The 19,748-nt window shown below is 40.9% G+C and overlaps 2 protein-coding genes across 4 annotated transcripts; both read left to right on the top strand.

The window, feature by feature from the left end:
* The first annotated feature begins 6,354 nt into the window (after positions 1-6,354).
* On the top strand, positions 6,355-12,136 carry LOC103994593 (mitochondrial pyruvate carrier 4). 2 transcript variants are annotated; one of them, XM_009414974.3, is made up of 6 exons: positions 6,355-6,471; positions 10,174-10,276; positions 10,553-10,651; positions 10,761-10,813; positions 11,571-11,644; positions 11,821-12,023. In XM_009414974.3, exons 2-6 carry the CDS (start codon positions 10,222-10,224, stop codon positions 11,864-11,866), a joined length of 327 nt encoding a protein of 108 aa, XP_009413249.1. In that variant the 5' UTR covers positions 6,355-6,471; positions 10,174-10,221; the 3' UTR covers positions 11,867-12,023. The 2 variants fall into 2 exon arrangements, with proteins under 2 accessions (XP_009413249.1, XP_009413250.1); XM_009414975.3 differs by having other exon boundaries at positions 6,357-6,476; positions 11,821-12,136.
* A 5,897-nt stretch (positions 12,137-18,033) lies between these two features.
* LOC135583692 (FCS-Like Zinc finger 2-like) lies at positions 18,034-19,211 on the top strand. 2 transcript variants are annotated; one of them, XM_065162716.1, is made up of 3 exons: positions 18,034-18,212; positions 18,345-18,703; positions 18,788-19,211. In XM_065162716.1, the coding sequence occupies exons 1-3, from the start codon at positions 18,180-18,182 to the stop codon at positions 18,981-18,983; spliced, it is 588 nt and encodes a 195-aa protein (XP_065018788.1). In that variant the 5' UTR covers positions 18,034-18,179; the 3' UTR covers positions 18,984-19,211. The 2 variants fall into 2 exon arrangements, with proteins under 2 accessions (XP_065018788.1, XP_065018789.1); XM_065162717.1 differs by having other exon boundaries at positions 18,035-18,212; positions 18,381-18,703.
* Positions 19,212-19,748: the final 537 nt, after the last annotated feature.

Raw genomic sequence — 19,748 nt, 5'->3', positions numbered from 1 at the left:
ATTTCACAGAAAAGCAGTAGTGTTTTTCTTTTTTTTGTGTCCCTAATATTTAAATGATGTTTGAGAGAGCAGTTCTGATGCAGAAACCCATTGGGTGAGTTAATCCGAGACAGTTCTTTGTTGGAAGGTCTCTAACAAAATACTTTAAGGTTAAAAATGGCAACAACTCCACTGATTCTAATTTGTAAACGCCTGACAGTCATTCTTGTTAATTCTTTACCATTATTACTTTTGGGGGGGGGACAAAAGATCTCTACTGAATTGAGTGTTGGATGGGGTAGACCCACTCGAAAGGACCATAATGGAGGAGTACCAAGTAATACTAGAAACCATGAAATGGGGGGAGCAAGAGTTATGAGATGTGTGATGCTGCTGCTTTCCATGTGACAATGGAGTTCATGTGGCTCACAGTGAAGCATGGGAAAAGATGACCAACATGCTATGGTGGACTTCGCAACAGTTCATGGGAGAGTACATGTGAAATAACCCATGATGTGAGATTTCTAACAGCAGATAGAAATTGGTTGGATACTTTACACAATTAAAAGGATTCCTCCACACACACACACACACACACACAAACAAAGGACACCCAAGGACTGACACCAAATTCAACTCTTATGAAAAGGGTTTCCTATAGAGGAGTAAACTGCTTCTAAGGACAAGAGACCAAACGTGGTGGGCTTCAAAGAATTTACAGAGCAGTGAATCTAGCAAAGTTAATTGAGAGATTGGCCAAGTCATACAGATCTCAGAGATAGTAACACTGTTTTTGTTATCTAATGACACATGCATTCTTGTTTTTATTAGAAAAAAGCACTGGCATAGAGTGAATGCATTCTGATCCATCATACTTACTCTAATAAGTATTTCAAGAGAAACCAGGTGAACACTAATCAAACAAGAATGGTGAGAGATGCTTTCTGTTCCATCATCAAATAAATGAATGAAAACACTGTACTCTGGTTCAACATATCAGTGCAGTTATTAATGCTTTTCAATTTTCAGAGATCTAATGTTGGGTTGTTGTAGCTACATCAAAGCGAAAAAGATATGTTATAATCAAGTGGTAGAAAAATGTATACATACATTTGGCGAAACATCAGCACGTTCGATGGTCTGGTCGGTTGCTAAGTTCAACAATCCTTTTCTTTTCCTTCTCCAAGTAGAAGATAAGTCCTAGATCTGCCATAAGAAATAACTTGTTGATGGATAAAATGATGTTTCCAAAATGAAATACAACCATCACAAGTCGCTTTCACAGAAGTTAAACAGAGTTAATGTATTTTAAGGAACTTAAAGAAAACTAAAAGTAATCTGTTAAATATATTTATCTTTCAGGATCATAGGCAAGTCCAGATTCTACAAGAAAACTCTAAGAGATGCTCGTTCGTCTGTTTTTGTATAAATGCAAGGATATCATACATTCTTCGTAAAAAGCAAGGAAGTATAAAAAATTGGTTCGGTGCATAAGGCACCCACTAATGCGTGATCTAGGAAGGGTTAATCTAACAGAATTATTCCTTCAAAAGAGATGTTGTTTCCATGATGCAAATCCTGATCGGCGAGATAGCAAAGGCGCAATCTGACCCTGGTACCAAGGCCCATCCTCTAACAAACTTATATATCTCAAATAAGTGCAGGTTGCAGTGAGATAAGCTGAAGGATCATATCGGTGAAAAATATGAATATCTAGAGGAAGAGAATCCAGAAAAATCCCCTCCAAAAGAAGCATCAAATTGAGGTTCATCCAAAAAGTTATTTGGTTGCTACCTGCTCAAGTTGATAATCATATGCCATGAAGAAAACCTGATAGACCTGATACAGGACAAGTTGTGAAAGAAAGGAATACCAATGCTTAACTCAGCCAATGCATCAAAAACTTTGTAGCTTGACGATAGTCAACACCATAAATCCAAGCTTGGGTGAGTTAAAAATTTGTGATCACACATGCAGAGATACTGGAAAAAATAATGTTGAACATGTGCAGACACCCTGAGTGATTGATAACCTCAAGCAAATAAAAAGGACCCTGGAGAGCTTCTAGATGCTTTGAGTGGTAATAAGATCAGTCTTTATCCCACTAGAGTGTGCACTCTAAAAGTAAAAATTCTTTCCGCAAACAGATTACAAATTGAAGGAATCTAACTTTGTAAACACAATATTTAGAAAACCTCCTCAGCACTCTGCTGAAACAACAAACAACTGTGAATTATCGACAAGTGCATTACTCGTCTATGTCATCATGTGATCAGTTATTAGAAACATCTAAAATGAATTTAAAATCAATATAAAGCCTCTACACACAATAGACATAATAAATCTGAAAAATCATATTGGAAACAAAGAATATGTGTATGGCTTTACAACAAAAAAAGAGACTAAATATGACACCTAATATGTAAAGCCATATTTGTTAGTACAAGCATCAGTCAAGTCTTCAGTATCGCAAGTGACCTGTATACTGCTTAATATGCAATAGAGTCAGTCCCAATAAATTCCCCAGAATTAAACATCACTTCATATAAAATATACAGATTATCTATCTATGAATATTTATCCCAGAGATGGCCGGAATCATATTGGCTGTACACAGAAATGAAAAAAATAATAATATTAAGAGGTCTTTAAATGTCAACAAAGATGTCTCGTACATATCTTTTGAAGCCTCCAAGTGCAAAAGGTGACAAACAAATATCTGAGTCTATTAAAAAATGAAAAGGCGTTTTCTGAAACCAATTCTCTTGATGTTTCCAAGTTCAAAAACAACAAAAAAAAAAGCCTAGAATTCAAGTGATGTTGTCATGGAATGGGCCAACCCATTAGAAATATAAGATTTAATACATAATTTTTAAAAATGATTATATTTTCTTTGCATTAAATCTGTTTTGAGTGAACTCCTTCCGAAAACTTCCAACAATGTTGTCCAGAGGCCTTATTTTAAAATAAGCTTCGTGGGTGGACATTCTTTAACAGTAATTCCTACTACCAGATCTTGATTTGCATCCATCAATTAGTCATATTGAATTGACTAGATGTTGAAAAATCTTTGGGGGCGATATCACATGCGCAACAGAAGAACAAAAATAAAATCCTCTATTCCCAAAGAGATGTTTGTTATCGTGCGAAGATTGGTGCACAAAATTCACAAAATAAAAAACTGTGTATAGTAAAGATTGTGTTACCTAGGGAGATCGTATATCCCTAAATCCTTGCAGATCTCTAGGAGAGGATGAAGGAGGTCAAGCGCCCTCCTCTCTAGCGATGATCCACACAGCAGAGCTGCGACGATGCTCCTCAAAACTCCAGGTCTGCTCTAAGGTGGAGAGGGGGAGAATAGGAGAGACAAGCAAAAGCTCTAGCCTATGAACCACTGAATCCCTCCTATTTATAGAGGTCCCCTATCAACTTAACCATAATGGATCCAACCCTATTGGGTATTGGATCTCCATCCAATTACCCAAGCCTCTTAGATTAGTGGATCTCTATCCAATAATCTCTCATCCGCTCTTATTGGATCTCATCCATAGGATCCAATAATTCTTGGGCTTATTGGATATCCAATAAGATTAGGGCTCCGGCGGATATCTCATATCCGAACCTCTACTCATCGCATATCCGAACCTCTACTCATCGCAACGCCTACCATATGTGTGTGACCCTCTAGGCCCAATATCGAGCTGACTGTGAGTCATACCTGTCAGAATTCCTTCTAGCTCAGTGAATTATGGGCTTATTGGATATCCAATAAGATAAGGGCTCCGGCGGATATCTCATATCCGAACCTCTACTCATCGCATATCCGAACCTCTACTCATCGCAACGCCTACCATATGTGTGTGACCCTCTAGGCCCAATATCGAGCTGGCTGTGAGTCATACCTGTCAGAACTCCTTCTGGCTCAGTGAATTATTATCTTCATAATAATTTACTCGACTCATCGATTGCGGACGTACTAAGCCACTACACCGCAGTCCCTAGGCGATATAGGGGAATCCAATCAATTGGACTTGTTTGTCCTCAATTACCATGTATCTATAGTCTCTCATCCATCTAATATCCCAAAGACCGTATACCGGACATGGTGCTGTCAGACCCATACGATTTCTACTCGAGTCTTGCTCTAATCGGATTCTCCGAAGAACTCTTTCTCTCTCAATCTGAATGACCCTGGCCATAGATTTGTCTGAGCAAGAACACATAGGACATTCCTCTCATGACACCGAGAGTGGATGACCCTCTATCGACACTCAATAGCCCTCGTAAGGTTGGCTACCACTCCCAAAGACCGACTGTACTAGATCTGGGACATCCAAACATATAAGTCTGGTACCAATCAAAGAGTAGAGCACTTATACAGGATATCCTTGGTGTCTTAAGTCTAAGGACTAAGTACACCACTAGGACTACAGAATTATTGTTTGACAATAAGACATCATCAACCATCTAGCATTCCGTAAGCGAATCAATCAGTGAACTCATTCCCCAATGAGCACTTGTATTGTATCCCTAGAGTCCTCACACAAGCAGCTATGAGACCAGCTCCATCCATCATATGGACGGGTATACAACACACCAGTCTATCCGGTTATCTCGATGTCCATCTCGAGTAACCTAGGATCAGGATTATTTAGGATCCGTATTTAAATGCGAATCGGTCTCATTATCATGATTTCATTACGATCCGATTCTCATTACACAGATCCAAAAACATCACTATATATATATATATATATATATATATATATATATATATATATATATATATATATATATATATATATGTAATAGTCAATATAAAGTGATAAAATGTCAAATATAATAAGCAAAAAAGACTGCATGTCAAGTCATACGTGCCATCACTCACGTGATTGGCTTGCTGGGCACATATGACTAGCATAGCAGCTCAAATATTTATCAAGGATCAAGATGACAGTTCCTAATTTAATGATAACACCAAAACTATAATATTTGCTACAGTAGGATTTATTCAAGTAGGCCTTATACAATAAAATAAGAAAATTTCATGAGATGTGGCAACCATAGCAGGTACAGCACGACCTGAAATCTAGAAATTCTCTCTAAAAAATTAAATAAAAAAAAAAGACATCAGAAGCATTGATATTTCAGCTGTTGCTCAAGAACCATGTTGCTAGAAATATAAATGTCAACAATGACACAGTTACATTCTATAAAGGGTGCATGCTGTTCATTAAATAATCCAGGTAGCAAGCAAGGATACAAGTATTTCCAAAACACTACTGGAAAGCATATGATTAGGTAGGTTCTCGCTAGTGAAAAGATGTAATGGATCGGTATACAAATGTATGCCAAGACCTAACCTGTTGCATAAACAACACCATCAGGGTTATTAGATGCCGAAGAGCAAACCATCACCAAACAAGGCATCCAGTTACCTTCCTTTAAGAAATCCTGCAAGTTGTATTTAACAAGGAAAAGGGACGAATTATGCACAGAATCATTTCTTTAAACCCATCTGTCGATGCAGTCCACAGCTCTGCCTTAAACTTGATTGGGTTGTTCCACATGAAGTTTTTGGAAAATGGTCCGCAGAATCTACATCGCAATAAATCATAGTGATAAGCTCTACTCCACGTCCCACCCACAGTCTCCCACAGGCACTCGATTCTTCTTCCTCCGTTGCCATAAACTAGACTCCAACCAACCACCTACTAAAGGCAATCTGTGGGGATAAAGCTATAGGTGAAGTGCACAGGGATCACCTCAAGATGGCATCTTTATGATTCAAGAAGGGAATTCGATGACGCCGATCATCGAAGGGAAAGATGGCATCTTTCTCGAATGACCCTTTTGAGCAGCTTTTTGGCGTCCTCAGTCGAGATGGAAGGCTGCTAAAGGGAGACGGGATGGCAGCTCATCTGAGAGGAGATGCTGGGAATCAGGATGCGGTGCAGCGTGTAGGTATTTACAGGACGTCCCCGCGGAAGTTGTTCTCGACCTCCTCTAAGGTCGCCGAGGTCGATGCCCGTCCAGAGGGCGGAGGGGAAGGTGCCTGCGGCCCTTTCTCGACCACCGTGAAGGATTCGAGGAGGAGGTGGCGGCGCGGCTGTGGAGGAGCAAGTCGGAAGATGTTAGCGGCGGTGCGACGAAAACGAATGGAGCTGATGCCATTCCGGGCGCGACGAGAGCGCCGACCATCTTCTCGTTCGAAATTCGAGGAGGTAATACAGAAAAAATAAGATTTACAGACGCTAAAACGCAAAAAGAAATTATCACAAACATTATAACATCCGTTATATCGGTTCCCACCATTAGAGACAACATCATAACAGCCATTATATCGGTTCCCATTAAATAACGAGACAGTCACGTGCTTTCCATCATAGCGTAGACTCCGATCGCTTCTAAGGCTTCCAAGAAACCCAGTAGTCATTCAACGCCCCTTGGTCTCGCTCGCGGCGTCGTCGTCTCCCGAGCAAGTCGGAAGAGGTCAGGTCTTTGCCCTCATCCCCTCCATCTTTCTAATCCAATCGAACGTGCTTCGGATTCTCTTTAGCCGAATTCAATCTTTGTCGACCCTAATTATACCCCAATTTCATGACGATTCTGTTTTTAGATGTAATAAGCATACTACCCATGAGCCCTTTTTGTTCTTCAGCTGTCTCACTGAGGATTAATGTTGGTCGTCTTGTTTTTGTGTCATCTCTTTTCCTGTCTCACTTAGGATTGGTTTCGGAATCTTTCACCTTTGCCATTCGTTTATATCCACGGAGATCTGTAGCCTTTGGATGAATCTATCTGATAACTGCGCAAAGCAGGTTAGAAGAAAGCAACACATAGAAGGAAACAACAACAGCGTGTTGCTTCGTAGATTTTTTTTGTCTCCGGTAGTCCCTGATTGTTGTACGAAAATTAAGACTCGCCAAGTTTCATACTGTTTTGGGAAGTAGATTTACGAGGGGGAAAACGATCTCTACAAATATAATAATGACTTTCGCAATAATCCTACATGTAATCACAAGATTTTTTAAAGTGACTTTGGCATGGGTTTGATGTTCTCTGTGGCATTTCAATCTTGTGATTTGACTTTTGAAGTGGGTGTCCCTGATGAGCAAACTTTGTTGTCATCATTAGTTCGAGAGCTTACTCCAGCTGGATATTATGGTTATACCTGCTCCTTTATGTCAAGAAGAAAAGAAGTTGCTAAGCTCCCTTAGTGCTTAAGCTTGCAAATAGGACCACATAACAACCAACGAGGTTCCTGATATATGCATATATATTCTACCAGTTGGTTGGATTTTTTTCAATATATTTACTAAGATGTAAGGTTTTCTAGGGTCTCCTTTGGAAGAAATTCTAGAACTCCAAATTGGTAAGATGTTAGCCTTGTCAGGATTTGAACCCCGCAATGGAAGAATTAATTCATTAACTTGATAAGTCTGAAACCATGTGATCTAGAATGCTTGAGTACAAACTAATGGTAATAGTCTTATCCATCCCTATCAATCAACTTAGTTATCTTGTGGAATTACAATATCTCCCACTTAAGGCTTGACATTTCATCATAGCACATGGCCCAACCGTGAGGCTCGCCATGTAATGTTTTCAGATTGTGATGTGCTCTACTTTTGTGGATAGTTTTTTTTCCTACTTAGGCCCTCTCAACATTCTTGTTACTATCCACTTTGATACTAATTATCACAATGCAATCCAATGGGAGAATCAACTCATTAATTGGATAAACTTGAACCACTAGACCATTAAGCCCAAGTTATTGATAGTAGAATCTTCTAGTTTTATGAACCAACCTAATTCTCCTTCCATTTCTAGTGTTGGATGAAACTGGGATATCATGATCTTCCTCATTTGAGACTTGACATCATCGTTGAAGAACAAGATCCAATCCATAGTTTAAAATCATGTATAGGTGAGGACATACAAGACTCAACCTAATAGTGGTCTCATGTCGTAATGTGCCACCAATTTTATCCATGGGTAATTCTTTTTTCACTTGAGCCCTGATCATGCCTAGTTCTAGGTTCTCTCGAATACTATCTGTCATATTCCATCCCAATGATAAACTTGACTTCATTAACTTATTGAGCAGAAAATCACGTGGCCATAAGACTAAGTTAGTGATACTCTTAGTTTTAACTCGCATGGAATAATCTCTACATTTAATTGTTACTCTCGGGACTAACTTGTGTGTGTAACCTCTACACTTAGGGCTTGACATTCTCGTCAAATCCTAAGGCCTAACTCATAACTCAAAGTAACATGTGAGGCTTAGCTTGGCTCTACATCCCATGGATACCTCATTATTACTCGAGCCCTCTCATTATGCTTGGTATTAGGACCGCTCTGGTACCAATTTTTAAAGACCGAATCTTATGGACAAACCAACACCCAAATTGATGAGCCTGAACTGTTGATCCGAAGTACTTATAAGTTAAACTCATCTAAGGTTTAACTATTGTGTCACAAGATTCCTCTTTTACTAGTAACTGATAAGTACCACCATTGCATCAATTTTCATGGAGAAATTTATTCAGTGTGTGCCAAGCTGATGTGTTGATTAACTGATTGGAGAATGGTTATAACTTATAATCCTTAATTATTCTGTAAGGAAAATTTTGAGGTTAAGATACTGACTATTAGAAGTTTTGGTTACTAGATATGATGTGTAGGGAATAAGCCAACACATGATAGCTTATATAACCCATGATTAATTCAGAAGATTGTGAGAGCTAGCTTGTGTGACAACATTACAATTGTTCCACATATTGGAGATGGCTAGTAGTTTATACATGCATGTGATATCAAATCACTCATTCCGTTGGGCTTTGCACTTAGCCGAACTATACCTGTTGTGCACGTTTGAATTGCTCATGTTTATGACATTTCCAGACCTAACTGGTTATGGGCATTTGGTTAGGTGATAAACAACTTCTGAATTGCCATTGTGCAAGGCTAAACCATATGTGTGCACATATGCAATCATTATGTTCCTATATATGAATATACATTAATATATGATATAGAAATAAATCTGCAAGTGCAGTATATTCTCTTACAAGGTGCTTGATTTGAGTTAATATTCTTCCATACAAACTTGTATATATTAATTATTTGAGTTAAAAACATTTTTTGCAACATGTCATATATTTTTCATTAGTTGCATATACTTAAGTTTCATTCTTTGATGTATACCAAAATGTTCACTTTCCAATAATAGTACAACTATTAACTAGGTCAGTTATGCTTCATTGTCCCCCTCATTCGATTGTCCCCCTTGTGTGACCGAACTTCTCCGGCCCCTGAAACCCTATTCTCCATGCACCTGACGCCTTGAGCGTTTTGGAATGTCTTAGCACCTAGTGCCCGTGGCAACACTTACGGCCTCATGCCGATACAATATTGGCATAAAAAATCATATGTACTCCTTGATTATAACATATTGTGAACTTAACAGCAAGTATTCCAAACTGTTGATATGACTTAGCAGCATCGTGGCTGCCTGATGAATAGTAGCAGTAGGCCCTGATGAATAGCAGCAGTAGGCACGAGATATTACCAAATATGCATTTTTATCTTCCCAAAATTAGTTGCTTGAAATTTTGCAAGGCTTCCAGGATCTAACAGTTCATGAAGACTTTTGTGCCAAGGTTCCAAGTCTTTCGTGTATCTTGTCTAATTTATTCAAGTTGTTGCCACTACAAACATAGAATTTTAACTGCTGATATAAAATCAAAAAAGAATATGGGAGCTAATACCTAGGTTAGGACTGAGCTGACAGATCAATTGGGAAAAACAGGAATTTTGATGACCTGAATTGCACAGGCACAGCCATGTGCCATTTGAGAGAGAAACAGGAAACTGCATGTTATGTATTCACTAACCTTCTTGTTATTAAAGAAAGAAATTCAGTTTGTCTCATCCCACTAGCGACCTTGAAAGGGTGCTAAGTTTACTGATAGAAAGTAAAATTGTTTCTGCAAGTTTTATGTTGGTTGTAATTGTTACAATCTTACAGTGTTTGTCCCCTGCCTCCTCAACCCATCAGTCTGGCCAAACTTGGAGGCCCAACTGGACCAAACCATGACAGTTTCTTGATATATAATTTTAGTTATGCTGTTTATTCTTGGTAGAGTTGACATTGAGCTTTATCCTTTTCTGCTTTTACCCTTTCAGGTTGGAGAAGAAGCCTAGTAGTCAAAAACTATATGATAAAAGCTTAAGATGGCAGCATCAAAGATTCAAGCTCTATGGAATCACCCAGCGGGCCCTAAAACCAGTTTGTTTCTTTTTCTTCCTTTCTTTTGCTGTGTCATGACTTGAGTTTGTAATAAACTCATTTGTGTTAACCGATGGCCTGAGATGAACAATACTTGACTCTTGTATATTGTGTGTATATTGATCTTGGTAGATAAGCTTCTTGAAAAATCAACAGAAAAATTCATGTGAAGTTTCATAACCAATTGACCCAGCTTTTTCATATGAACCACGCATGCTTGCTTCATGTACTTAATTGTTTATTTCTCATGAAGAATAACATGTTCCTTAACTGCAGTCCATTTTTGGGCCCCAACATTTAAGTGGGGAATTAGTATCGCAAATGTTGCAGACTTCGCTAAGCCACCTGAAAAGATTTCTTATCCTCAGCAAGTTGGTATGTTCCTACGGTTGTCAATTTTTATTGATAATATTTGTTTCAACATTTTGCCCATTGTTTGTTGACAACTTGACATATGAGACTCATCATTGTTTTTTGTCTGCAGCTGTTGCTTGCACTGGTCTCATCTGGTCACGTTACAGCACAGTTATTACACCTGTAAGTCCTTCATAAGAGATCATGTTAAATTTCTTGATCATTTTTATATATTTCTCTATGTTAATGCTTCATAGTTGCATATAGAAGACAATTGTCATATTTCTCATTGAACTCAAAATTTAAAAGTTATGTACAAATTAACCAGGAAGAGGTAAATGGAGAGATTGAGAAAGGTTGAGACTTAGCCAAGGAGTTTATGATTGCTTTATAAAAACATTGTTTGTACTGGGAGTTATATTCTCTTTAGTCACATATTAAAATAGTGTGATATATGTACAGTGCACATGATGTTCTGATGTGACAGATTTCATCCACGCATACTTGACCAACCATATAGCTAGTTAGCTGTATATAAACCAAAAAATTGCCTTGGCTATTTGATGAGGTCACTGTTTCTGGCAGTTGTGGTGTATTCTTTAGGTTTTTATGAACTTCTTACGATACAAAAGCAATATTTTGAAGTTTTTGGGCATCCTTGTTAAGCATATTCATGGTATCCCTGCAAAGTATTTCTTGTTAGCTAAACATAAATGCTAGTTTCTGTTGATAGATACAAAATCCTGGGTTAACCCATATAAGTAACACTTAAAACTGTATCAACCAATTAAACTTTAGGTGATAGAAATGTGACTTTGCAATGGTAAAATAGGAGTTTCAATTAGTGTCTGCAAGTTTTGTTTCCTCGTATCTTGGAAATGCAAATGTTGCACCCCACAGTGATGCCTGATCCTTTTCTCTGGTGTTTGTGATATCACAGAAAAACTGGAACCTCTTTAGCGTGAATGTTGCGATGGCTGGAACAGGCATTTATCAACTATCTCGCAAGATTCGGTATGCCAGAATTTGATTACTGACAGCTTTTTCAACTATAAATTACTAAAGTGGATCTTCTTTACAAAGACACTGGTGCATATTTATACTATCACATGCATGCTCATTCTACAAGTACTCATAGTTTGATCCAGATGTGGAGACTCATATCTCTAAATGCAACATCAAATTTTCAGGCACGATTACTTCTCTGAGGTAGAAGAAGTACCAGCAAAAGAATGAAGAAGGTTCAAATTGACAATGCCCATGTGGGAGCGTCGGCGATGATGGATCCTGTCTTATGATTTCTGTTCAAATAATATGTCCTCTTTGCATCTCAAGCACTGGGGCATAAAACCCTGGCATAATTCTATGGTGGCAACCTCTCTTTTTGTCCCAATCTTGTTTTTTTTTTAAATTTGGATCTGGTTTTTCTTCCCATCTGACAACTGCTGAATTTTTAGCTTCTATAACTTGACGATACTCCTACAAACAATAAAAATAAATTTGATCGCTGTTGGTTTGACTATAAATACTACCTTATATAGTGCTCCATAGTGTGAAAAATACTCGTGTATACAACAACCCCAAGTAAAATGCCTCAATAGAAACATAAAAGATTTATCTTATGTTTTGCATGGTGATTTTGTCCAAGCGAGTGTTATAGTGGATGACTTTTCAAGGGATGCTCCGATGTTCTCTACGTGTTTATATATTTGTCTCTACTCCAAATTTGATTCGTGCGGAAAGAAACGGGCTATCGCTTTGGTTTGCGAGTTCAAAGAAGTTGAATCAAAATGTAAGTCACTTCACAGTTTTCGCGAAAGAAAAAGGGACCACTCACAAGTAAGTCACTTCAAAGTTAATGTTGTTCCTTTTTTAAAAGCATAGCTATTAAACTCCAATCTCGAAATAATAGATATCATCCACCACAAGCTTCAGAAAACTCATCACGTGCTCGTCGTTTCGCTTACGAACCACTCCAAACGATTAGCATCAAAAGAGGCGTTGGGATGCCTTCACTGCCGCTAGTAGAACCAGCCGAGGAAGAGACTACTGTGTCTCGGTAGCCCAACACGCGTCTCTCCACAGAATCCTCGCGACCGTCGAGACACTTGCTCTACTTTAAGAGGACATGAACGGAGAGATTCCAATCATGTGGAGTGTCGTCAAAGGCAAAAAAAGCCTCGCCACCTCCGACCACCACGTCTCGATGCTATGACTGGTACAAGTACTTTTCCCTTTCTCTACGTTCATTTGTGAGTGAGCGAGGGTAAACCGAGCGTATCTACACATGCTGGATCCCCGGGGAACAGCACGTGGGGCCCACGAATCTGACTCACGTGCCGGTGTTAGCAAATAAATGTGTTGCTACGTAATGCCTATAATAATTATGTTGTTGAGAAATTTCGAAGAGAATCACGTTTGCAACAAAAAAATAAAAATAAAAATTAATTTCTTAAAATAATTTTATCGAATCATCGTACGAAAATCGAAAACATAAAACTTTGAAAAATCAAAAACTGTATAAAGGGTGTAAGACATTCTCACTGTTAGGAAACTCGTATATCCTTTTAAGATCACATATTCTAATCTAATAAAGGAGCTTTTGCAAACTTCTCTCTAGCGGTGATCCACACAACGAACGTAACAATAACATATCTTATTACGCAGCATGTTCTTTATTCGCGATCGCGCATCACCACGCAGCAACACACAATGAGGGATCGATCTCTCTTGTTATCCTCTCGCACCAGAGAGAGGGCAATCAGTTGAAAGAAGAAAATGGGGGCGAGGGTATGAGGAGGGTGACGATAATAGGGATCCAACTTATAACCTTTTTAGTCCCAACTCCTATTTATGGAGAGCCTCTTTTAACTAACCATAATGGATCCTTCTTGGTGGGTATTGGATCCCCATATAATAATCACTAATTTAATGGATATTGAGTCCTTATCCAATAACCACTCTGAGCTCTATTGGGTTTCTCCTAATAATCCATTAAAACAAAGGCTTATTAGATATCTCATATTTCATCTTCTATTTATTGCGTTGTCCAACATATGTGTATGACCCTCTAGTCCCAATACCGAGCTGGTTGTGAGTTATACCTGTCAGAACTCCTTCTGACTTAGTGAATTATTATTCTCATAATAATTCACTTAAGTTATCGAATATGGATATACTATATTACTATGTTATAGTCTCAATTTGGTATAGAGGAATCTAATCTATTGAACTTGTCTATCCTCAGTTACCGTATATATATAGTCTTTCATCTATCTAATATCTCAAATATCATATATCGAGTATTATGTTGTCAGGTTTATGCGGAATCCATCCGAGTCTTACTTTAATTGGATTCTCCTAAAGAATTCCTTCTCTCAATCCGAATCTTACGTTTATCAGATTCATCACGATTTAATTGACCCTAGCTAAGAATTTACCTAAATGAAAACATATGAAATATTTTTTTTATGATCTCGAGATTGGATGATTATCTATTGATATCCAATTGCCTTCGTAAGGTTGGCTGTCATTCCCAATTACCTCTGTATTAGATCTAGAATTTCTAAACCTATAAGTTTGGTATGAATAAATGTAGTACTCAAACAAGACATCCTTAGTGTCTTAAGTCTAAGGATCAGATACACAATTGAGACTACGAAATTATTGTCTAATGATAAGGTATCATTAACCATCAAGTATTTTATAAGCGAATCATTTAGCAAACTCATTCTCCAATAAGCACATGTACTATATCCCTAGTGTCATCACATAAGCAACTATCATATCAATTATCGCAATATGGATGAATATATAATACATCGATCTATTCGATTATTTTGATTCCCTCTCGAGTAACCTATGATGAAAAATATTTAAAGTTTATGTTTAAAGACGAATCGATTATTATCATGATATCACTATGACCTAATTTCTATTGTACAGATCTAAGAATATCACAATATATTCATCATTCAATATAAAATAAAAAATATAATAATAATAATAAAAGATTGTATAACGTATCATTCATGTCATTAGCGTGTGTGCCTATAATATATATATATATATATATATATATATATATATATATATATGTATATATATGTATCTATATTTATATATATGTATGTATACATACATACATATGTATACATACATACTCATGAAGGATTCGAATCACGTATCGAGAGGAAAAATCAAAATTTTAGATCGACCTATGAGTTGAATTTTTTGCATGTATTCATCTAACGCCAAATCCAATTATTTCTATTTCCACCATATATTTGTTTAAATTAGTGCCTTCCACGCATGAACGTCGACCATTCCGATTGTACAATGCTTGTTTCACGAAAAGAAAAAATAATAATAATAAGTAATTTGATATGCATGTATGTACGGTAGATCACGAAATTTCTTACTCTTTATTCTGCTTTCTTACGACATGGTTGTGTCTGCTCACAGAAAGAGCGCAGCTTGGGACCGCCCTCCCTCCCAACACCTGTAGGCTCCATGGAACAGTCACACCCCGCAGCGATGGTGGAGTCACGAGAGCAACATGCGGAAGAGAGGGTGACCTGTACACGTCACTGAAACACGAGTAAACCTCTCGCGTTTCTCGACGTCTATTAACCCATTCAAGTCGAATTAGGATACATAATAATCGGATTTGAACATCCCGTGACAAATAAGCCATGTGCTCTTACCATTAAACTATGCTTCCCCACATGCCCCGAAAGATTTGTCATGGGATTCTGATTCCCTCGGAGCCCTTCGATTATGGCCCCATCGAATCCGGGAGACCTTGAAAGAATCAAACTTTGTGGCTCCATCGCGCATTATACTAAGCAGAACGGCGAGGAATAAAAAGTATGGGCAGAGCTTTACAACTCGGTGCACGCACCAACCGGTAGGCGACGCCTCTACGATGATCTCAGCTGCTGCTCTTCTTCCCCTCTGATCTTTTTTCTTTATTTCCCCTCTATGATTTGAGCTCGTTGTGCCGGCGAAAGAGCAGCATACTGCTCGAGAACGATAAAGCAAAAGGAAGAGGGACGCATGTTCGATGCAGAGGGGACACACGCGTGCCAGCATGCTCTTGGACGTGTACGTGTCAGCTGTGGTCCCGACGAGCTGCCGAGGAAGACATGAACGGAGCTGTCTCGTGAATTAACCTCTTTCGTTTCTTTCTTCCTTCCCTTATTTTATCTGCAAATAGAGCCAGGGGGGACATCCCATCCCACTGATGATGTTGAGATTGTAGTCAATGAACGTAACCTCTCTCTCTCGCTTGCTGTGACAGACGACGAAAGCGTACGAACAAGAGTGGGAAAATAGGCAATTGGACGCTCATGTCACATCTCCATCGTCGAAACGATGGCTCCGGCGACCGAGGATTTTATCGGATTTAAAAACATTTTATCGACTAAAGCGTGATTCTGGTGTTGCCTTTGCCATCATATTTGTCCTAAAGGAGGAGGGGGACCCACCATTCGATAGTTGCTTGCAGCTGGACTGCAACAGCCAGGGGACCGATTCACACCTCATCGCAGGGGTTGGGTTTCCTTTTATACTGAGACCCGACGACTCAAGAGGATAAATAGTAAGACGATAATTTTTTTATACTGTTTTAATTGCGATAATTAGTCGTCAGTCACGAAAGTGGCCCACCCACACATCGTTTTCTTATTTTTTTTCTATTACTAAATATCAAGCGGGCACCAAAGGTAGTGGACCGTTTCCTGCGCCTGTCATCATCCACCCTGTTTCGCTTTTATCTCATACGAACTGGGTCTCGGCAATCCAATTTAAATTCGCATCCAACTCCAAATCTACCTCAAACATCAAATTACACATATAAATTCGCCCTGACATCGATTTCCTCGATGAGACGAGAATACCTCGGCTCATCGTCCACAGGCGGTGGTCCAGCCCTCGCATCTCGGTCACGGGTCGAACGGGACTGGCGTCTCCATCGCTCGTGCCAGCGACCGAGATATTGGGCTCGCCACAACCCCCATTCGATCACATCCATCGGGTTCGGGACAGCTCATCGAAAGGACCAGCGTTTGGATCCTGGACGCCCAATTACTCAACCGTGTCGTCCCATTAATTCCTGTACCCGTCGCATCTCCACCTGTCATTAATCTCGTGGGCCCCGCGTGCCACTTACTCGCCGTGGGAGCTTTCGCTGAAGCCGACCCCTCCTTGGCGCCACACTGGTGGTGCGTAACGAGACGTTTCGCCGGACGTGGACCATGTGCGCGTGCCCATTCCCATGCCCAAACCCTGCGGAGCTAACTGCACCGTTACCTTGGTAATACGTCCATCCATGGCCAATGCACCGTTTCGCCGAAAGCCGCGGGTAGAGGAACCCACCTCTCGTGTTCGTGCCACGGCAACTGTACGGTTAATTACGCCGAATGATGTGGTAACTATCTCGCTCGACCACTTAAAAAGCATTATTAACCAACACCGACACGGTTTTACCGGTTAATCGCAGCCGTACACTGGAATCTATAAGGGCAGCTCGGATCGCGCGCCACGTTCGTCCTGCGTAACGCGAGCTGTCAGTCGACGAAGGCATCCGCGTAACGGGAATAGGCCAACGGGAGTGACCAGCCTAGGGTGTAGCGCAGGGCGCTTTCGATATTATGAGCTCGGGGCCCACGTCCCACTTGCCGCGCTCCTCACAGGTGGGTGGTGGACCCACGTGGAAAGTTTCTGGGAGAGAAAAAGTAGAAGGCCAGTACCGGACAACCCCACCCGGCGAAGGGAACGGAGACGGTGACGTCAAGGAGGTGCGGGCTACCGGGACACCTGCGGGCCGTACATCTGGATGAACCGGCTAGAGGCGGTGCGGTGCGGAGCGTGACGTAACAGGCACGGGAAGTTTCTTCGGGTGCCGGGGAGAAGGGGCCCTGCTCTCGTTTCAATTACCAGCATGCCACGACGCCACCGTCCCTCGGGAACGTTCCCGTTATGGCCTCATCGCTGGCGAGGGACCAATTAATGGTTCGATTCTATTGATCCTTAATGACTCTGGCGAGCGGTTTCTCCACGGAGGGGGACAAGTCATCAATTATTGCCCCTGAAGATGTCCTGGCCTCCTCAATTTTGTTTTGGCTGCCTACAAGATTGTGGCAATCTAGGATCGTAGCTCCGGACGGAGAACGAGTCACAGGTGACTAAAGTTTTGGACCTAAAATTCCTATGATGATGCACGGACATAGACATTTTCAAATTAACCCGGAACATGGAACTCGTTGTCTGGTTCCAGAAAAAGAAGCGTCAAATCTAGTATGTATCCGGTGAAGAGTGACGTATTACTTGGTTCTTTTATTTTTTGTTTACTACAGTTTTTGAATTCGATGATATGCTATGTCTCGTTCTCGCATGTACGAAATATAGGAAGAAGCTCATCGACCGAGCGCATGGAACCTCGGCGGTGGCACGCTGACAAATAGGGGGTGTCAAGCGGTGGCATTTGGGAACTTGCAACCCAAACACGGATGCAGCGAGAGATACATGACGCCCAAAAGCCTGGCCAATGGGCTCGCAGCGCTCCCAGGCACCACCCGTGGTTTGAAGGCCACCTGTTGCTTCTCCTTCTTGTTCCTTCTTTCGATTTCTCGCTCCCTCTTTCTCTCAGCACGATTATTTATGAGCATTTGCATTTATTTAGTCCCCCCACTTCGCTTGCTCTTTATAACAGCCACCTCACTTGCGTCTCCCCGTCTCCTCCCCACAGCGCCCTCTGCGCCATCAAGAAACAAGGAAACAAACACCTGTACGGCGACAACAGGAGAGAAAGACCTCCGAACGCCTCAAGCTGATGGAGTCCTCTTCCTTCTCTTGTTCTTCTTCCTCCTCCGCCTCTTCTTCTTCTGCTTCTGATCTCGAGGCTGGACGCGCTGCTCCTTATAATTCCGCCGGAGCGGCAGCGGGATCTCGGTCGCCCAAGGCCAGGTTCTTCTGCGACGGCCTCGACCACGAGGAGCCGCACCACTTCTTGGACTCGTGCTTCCTCTGCGGCAAGCCCCTTGCCGGCAACCGCGACATCTTCATGTACAGGTTCGCCCTTCTTTCTCCCCCTCCTTTCTCCCGCGTCGTTTGTCACGCATGACGGTTGTTATAGTTATTTCGGATGATGCGCAGAGGGGATATGCCGTTCTGTAGCGAGGAGTGCCGGCAGGAGCAGATCGAGATGGATGAAAGCAAGGAGCAGAACCGGAAGGTCCCCCCCAAGGCTTCTTCTTCCAGCAAGGACTCGAGCAAGGGTGGCACTGCCACCGGCCCATCCAAGTCCCACAAGGTCCACGTTAGGGCCGGCACCGCCGTGGTTGCAGGCTAACGGCCAACCGTGAGATATAACACGCGACCAAGAAAGATAGAGAGAGAGAGTTGAAGCAAGATGGTTCATGTGGGTGCTGGGCAACAAAAGTAGATCGCGTCCGGGGATGCTGCCTTCTTTTAGGATCCTCCATTTTGTCCCCTTTTTCCACCACCCCCCCCTCGTTTGGCTGTTTCTTGAAATAAATGATATTTGATATGAGCCTTTTGAAGGAAGGCAGGTGATCAAGTTACATGTGAAGGATAATTTACTTTCCTCTCTTCCTTTCTCCCGAGGCAGTTCACAGGTAAAACTCCTATGTAAACCATAGGAAATGGGCAGTTCACAGTAAGAGTAGCCTTAAAAGGAGGGTGGAAATAGATAGTCTATGATTCTTATGCTTGTTTGATGCTTGCACGAAGGAATCGCCTGTCGATGTGATCAAAATCGACTTTCACACATCGGTCGGAGAATAAAATTAGACAAAACCATGTTTGATCTTTTCCGCCCGTGGATTCGATACAGGTTCCATCGAACCATCGTAAGAGTGTCGTCGTGGAACGCTCATACAACAAAACTCGACATGTATTATTATATTCTTTATTATATGGGGCCAAATCATGACGATGCTTTGTGCACAACAGCGTATGTCGCCACCGTCGGCACCAACGTATCCTTCAGATGACACGGGTCGGGCCGCTTTTACCACCGCATCCATCCGAAGTAGGAAATAAGTACTCGAGTTGGACTTCAAATATGTTCCCGTAGGATGAAAAATACCCCACC

Source organism: Musa acuminata, chromosome BXJ3-8 (genome assembly GCF_036884655.1).
Source record: "Musa acuminata AAA Group cultivar baxijiao chromosome BXJ3-8, Cavendish_Baxijiao_AAA, whole genome shotgun sequence".
NCBI lineage: Eukaryota > Viridiplantae > Streptophyta > Magnoliopsida > Zingiberales > Musaceae > Musa > Musa acuminata.
This window is presented reverse-complemented; position numbering and strand designations above follow the sequence as displayed.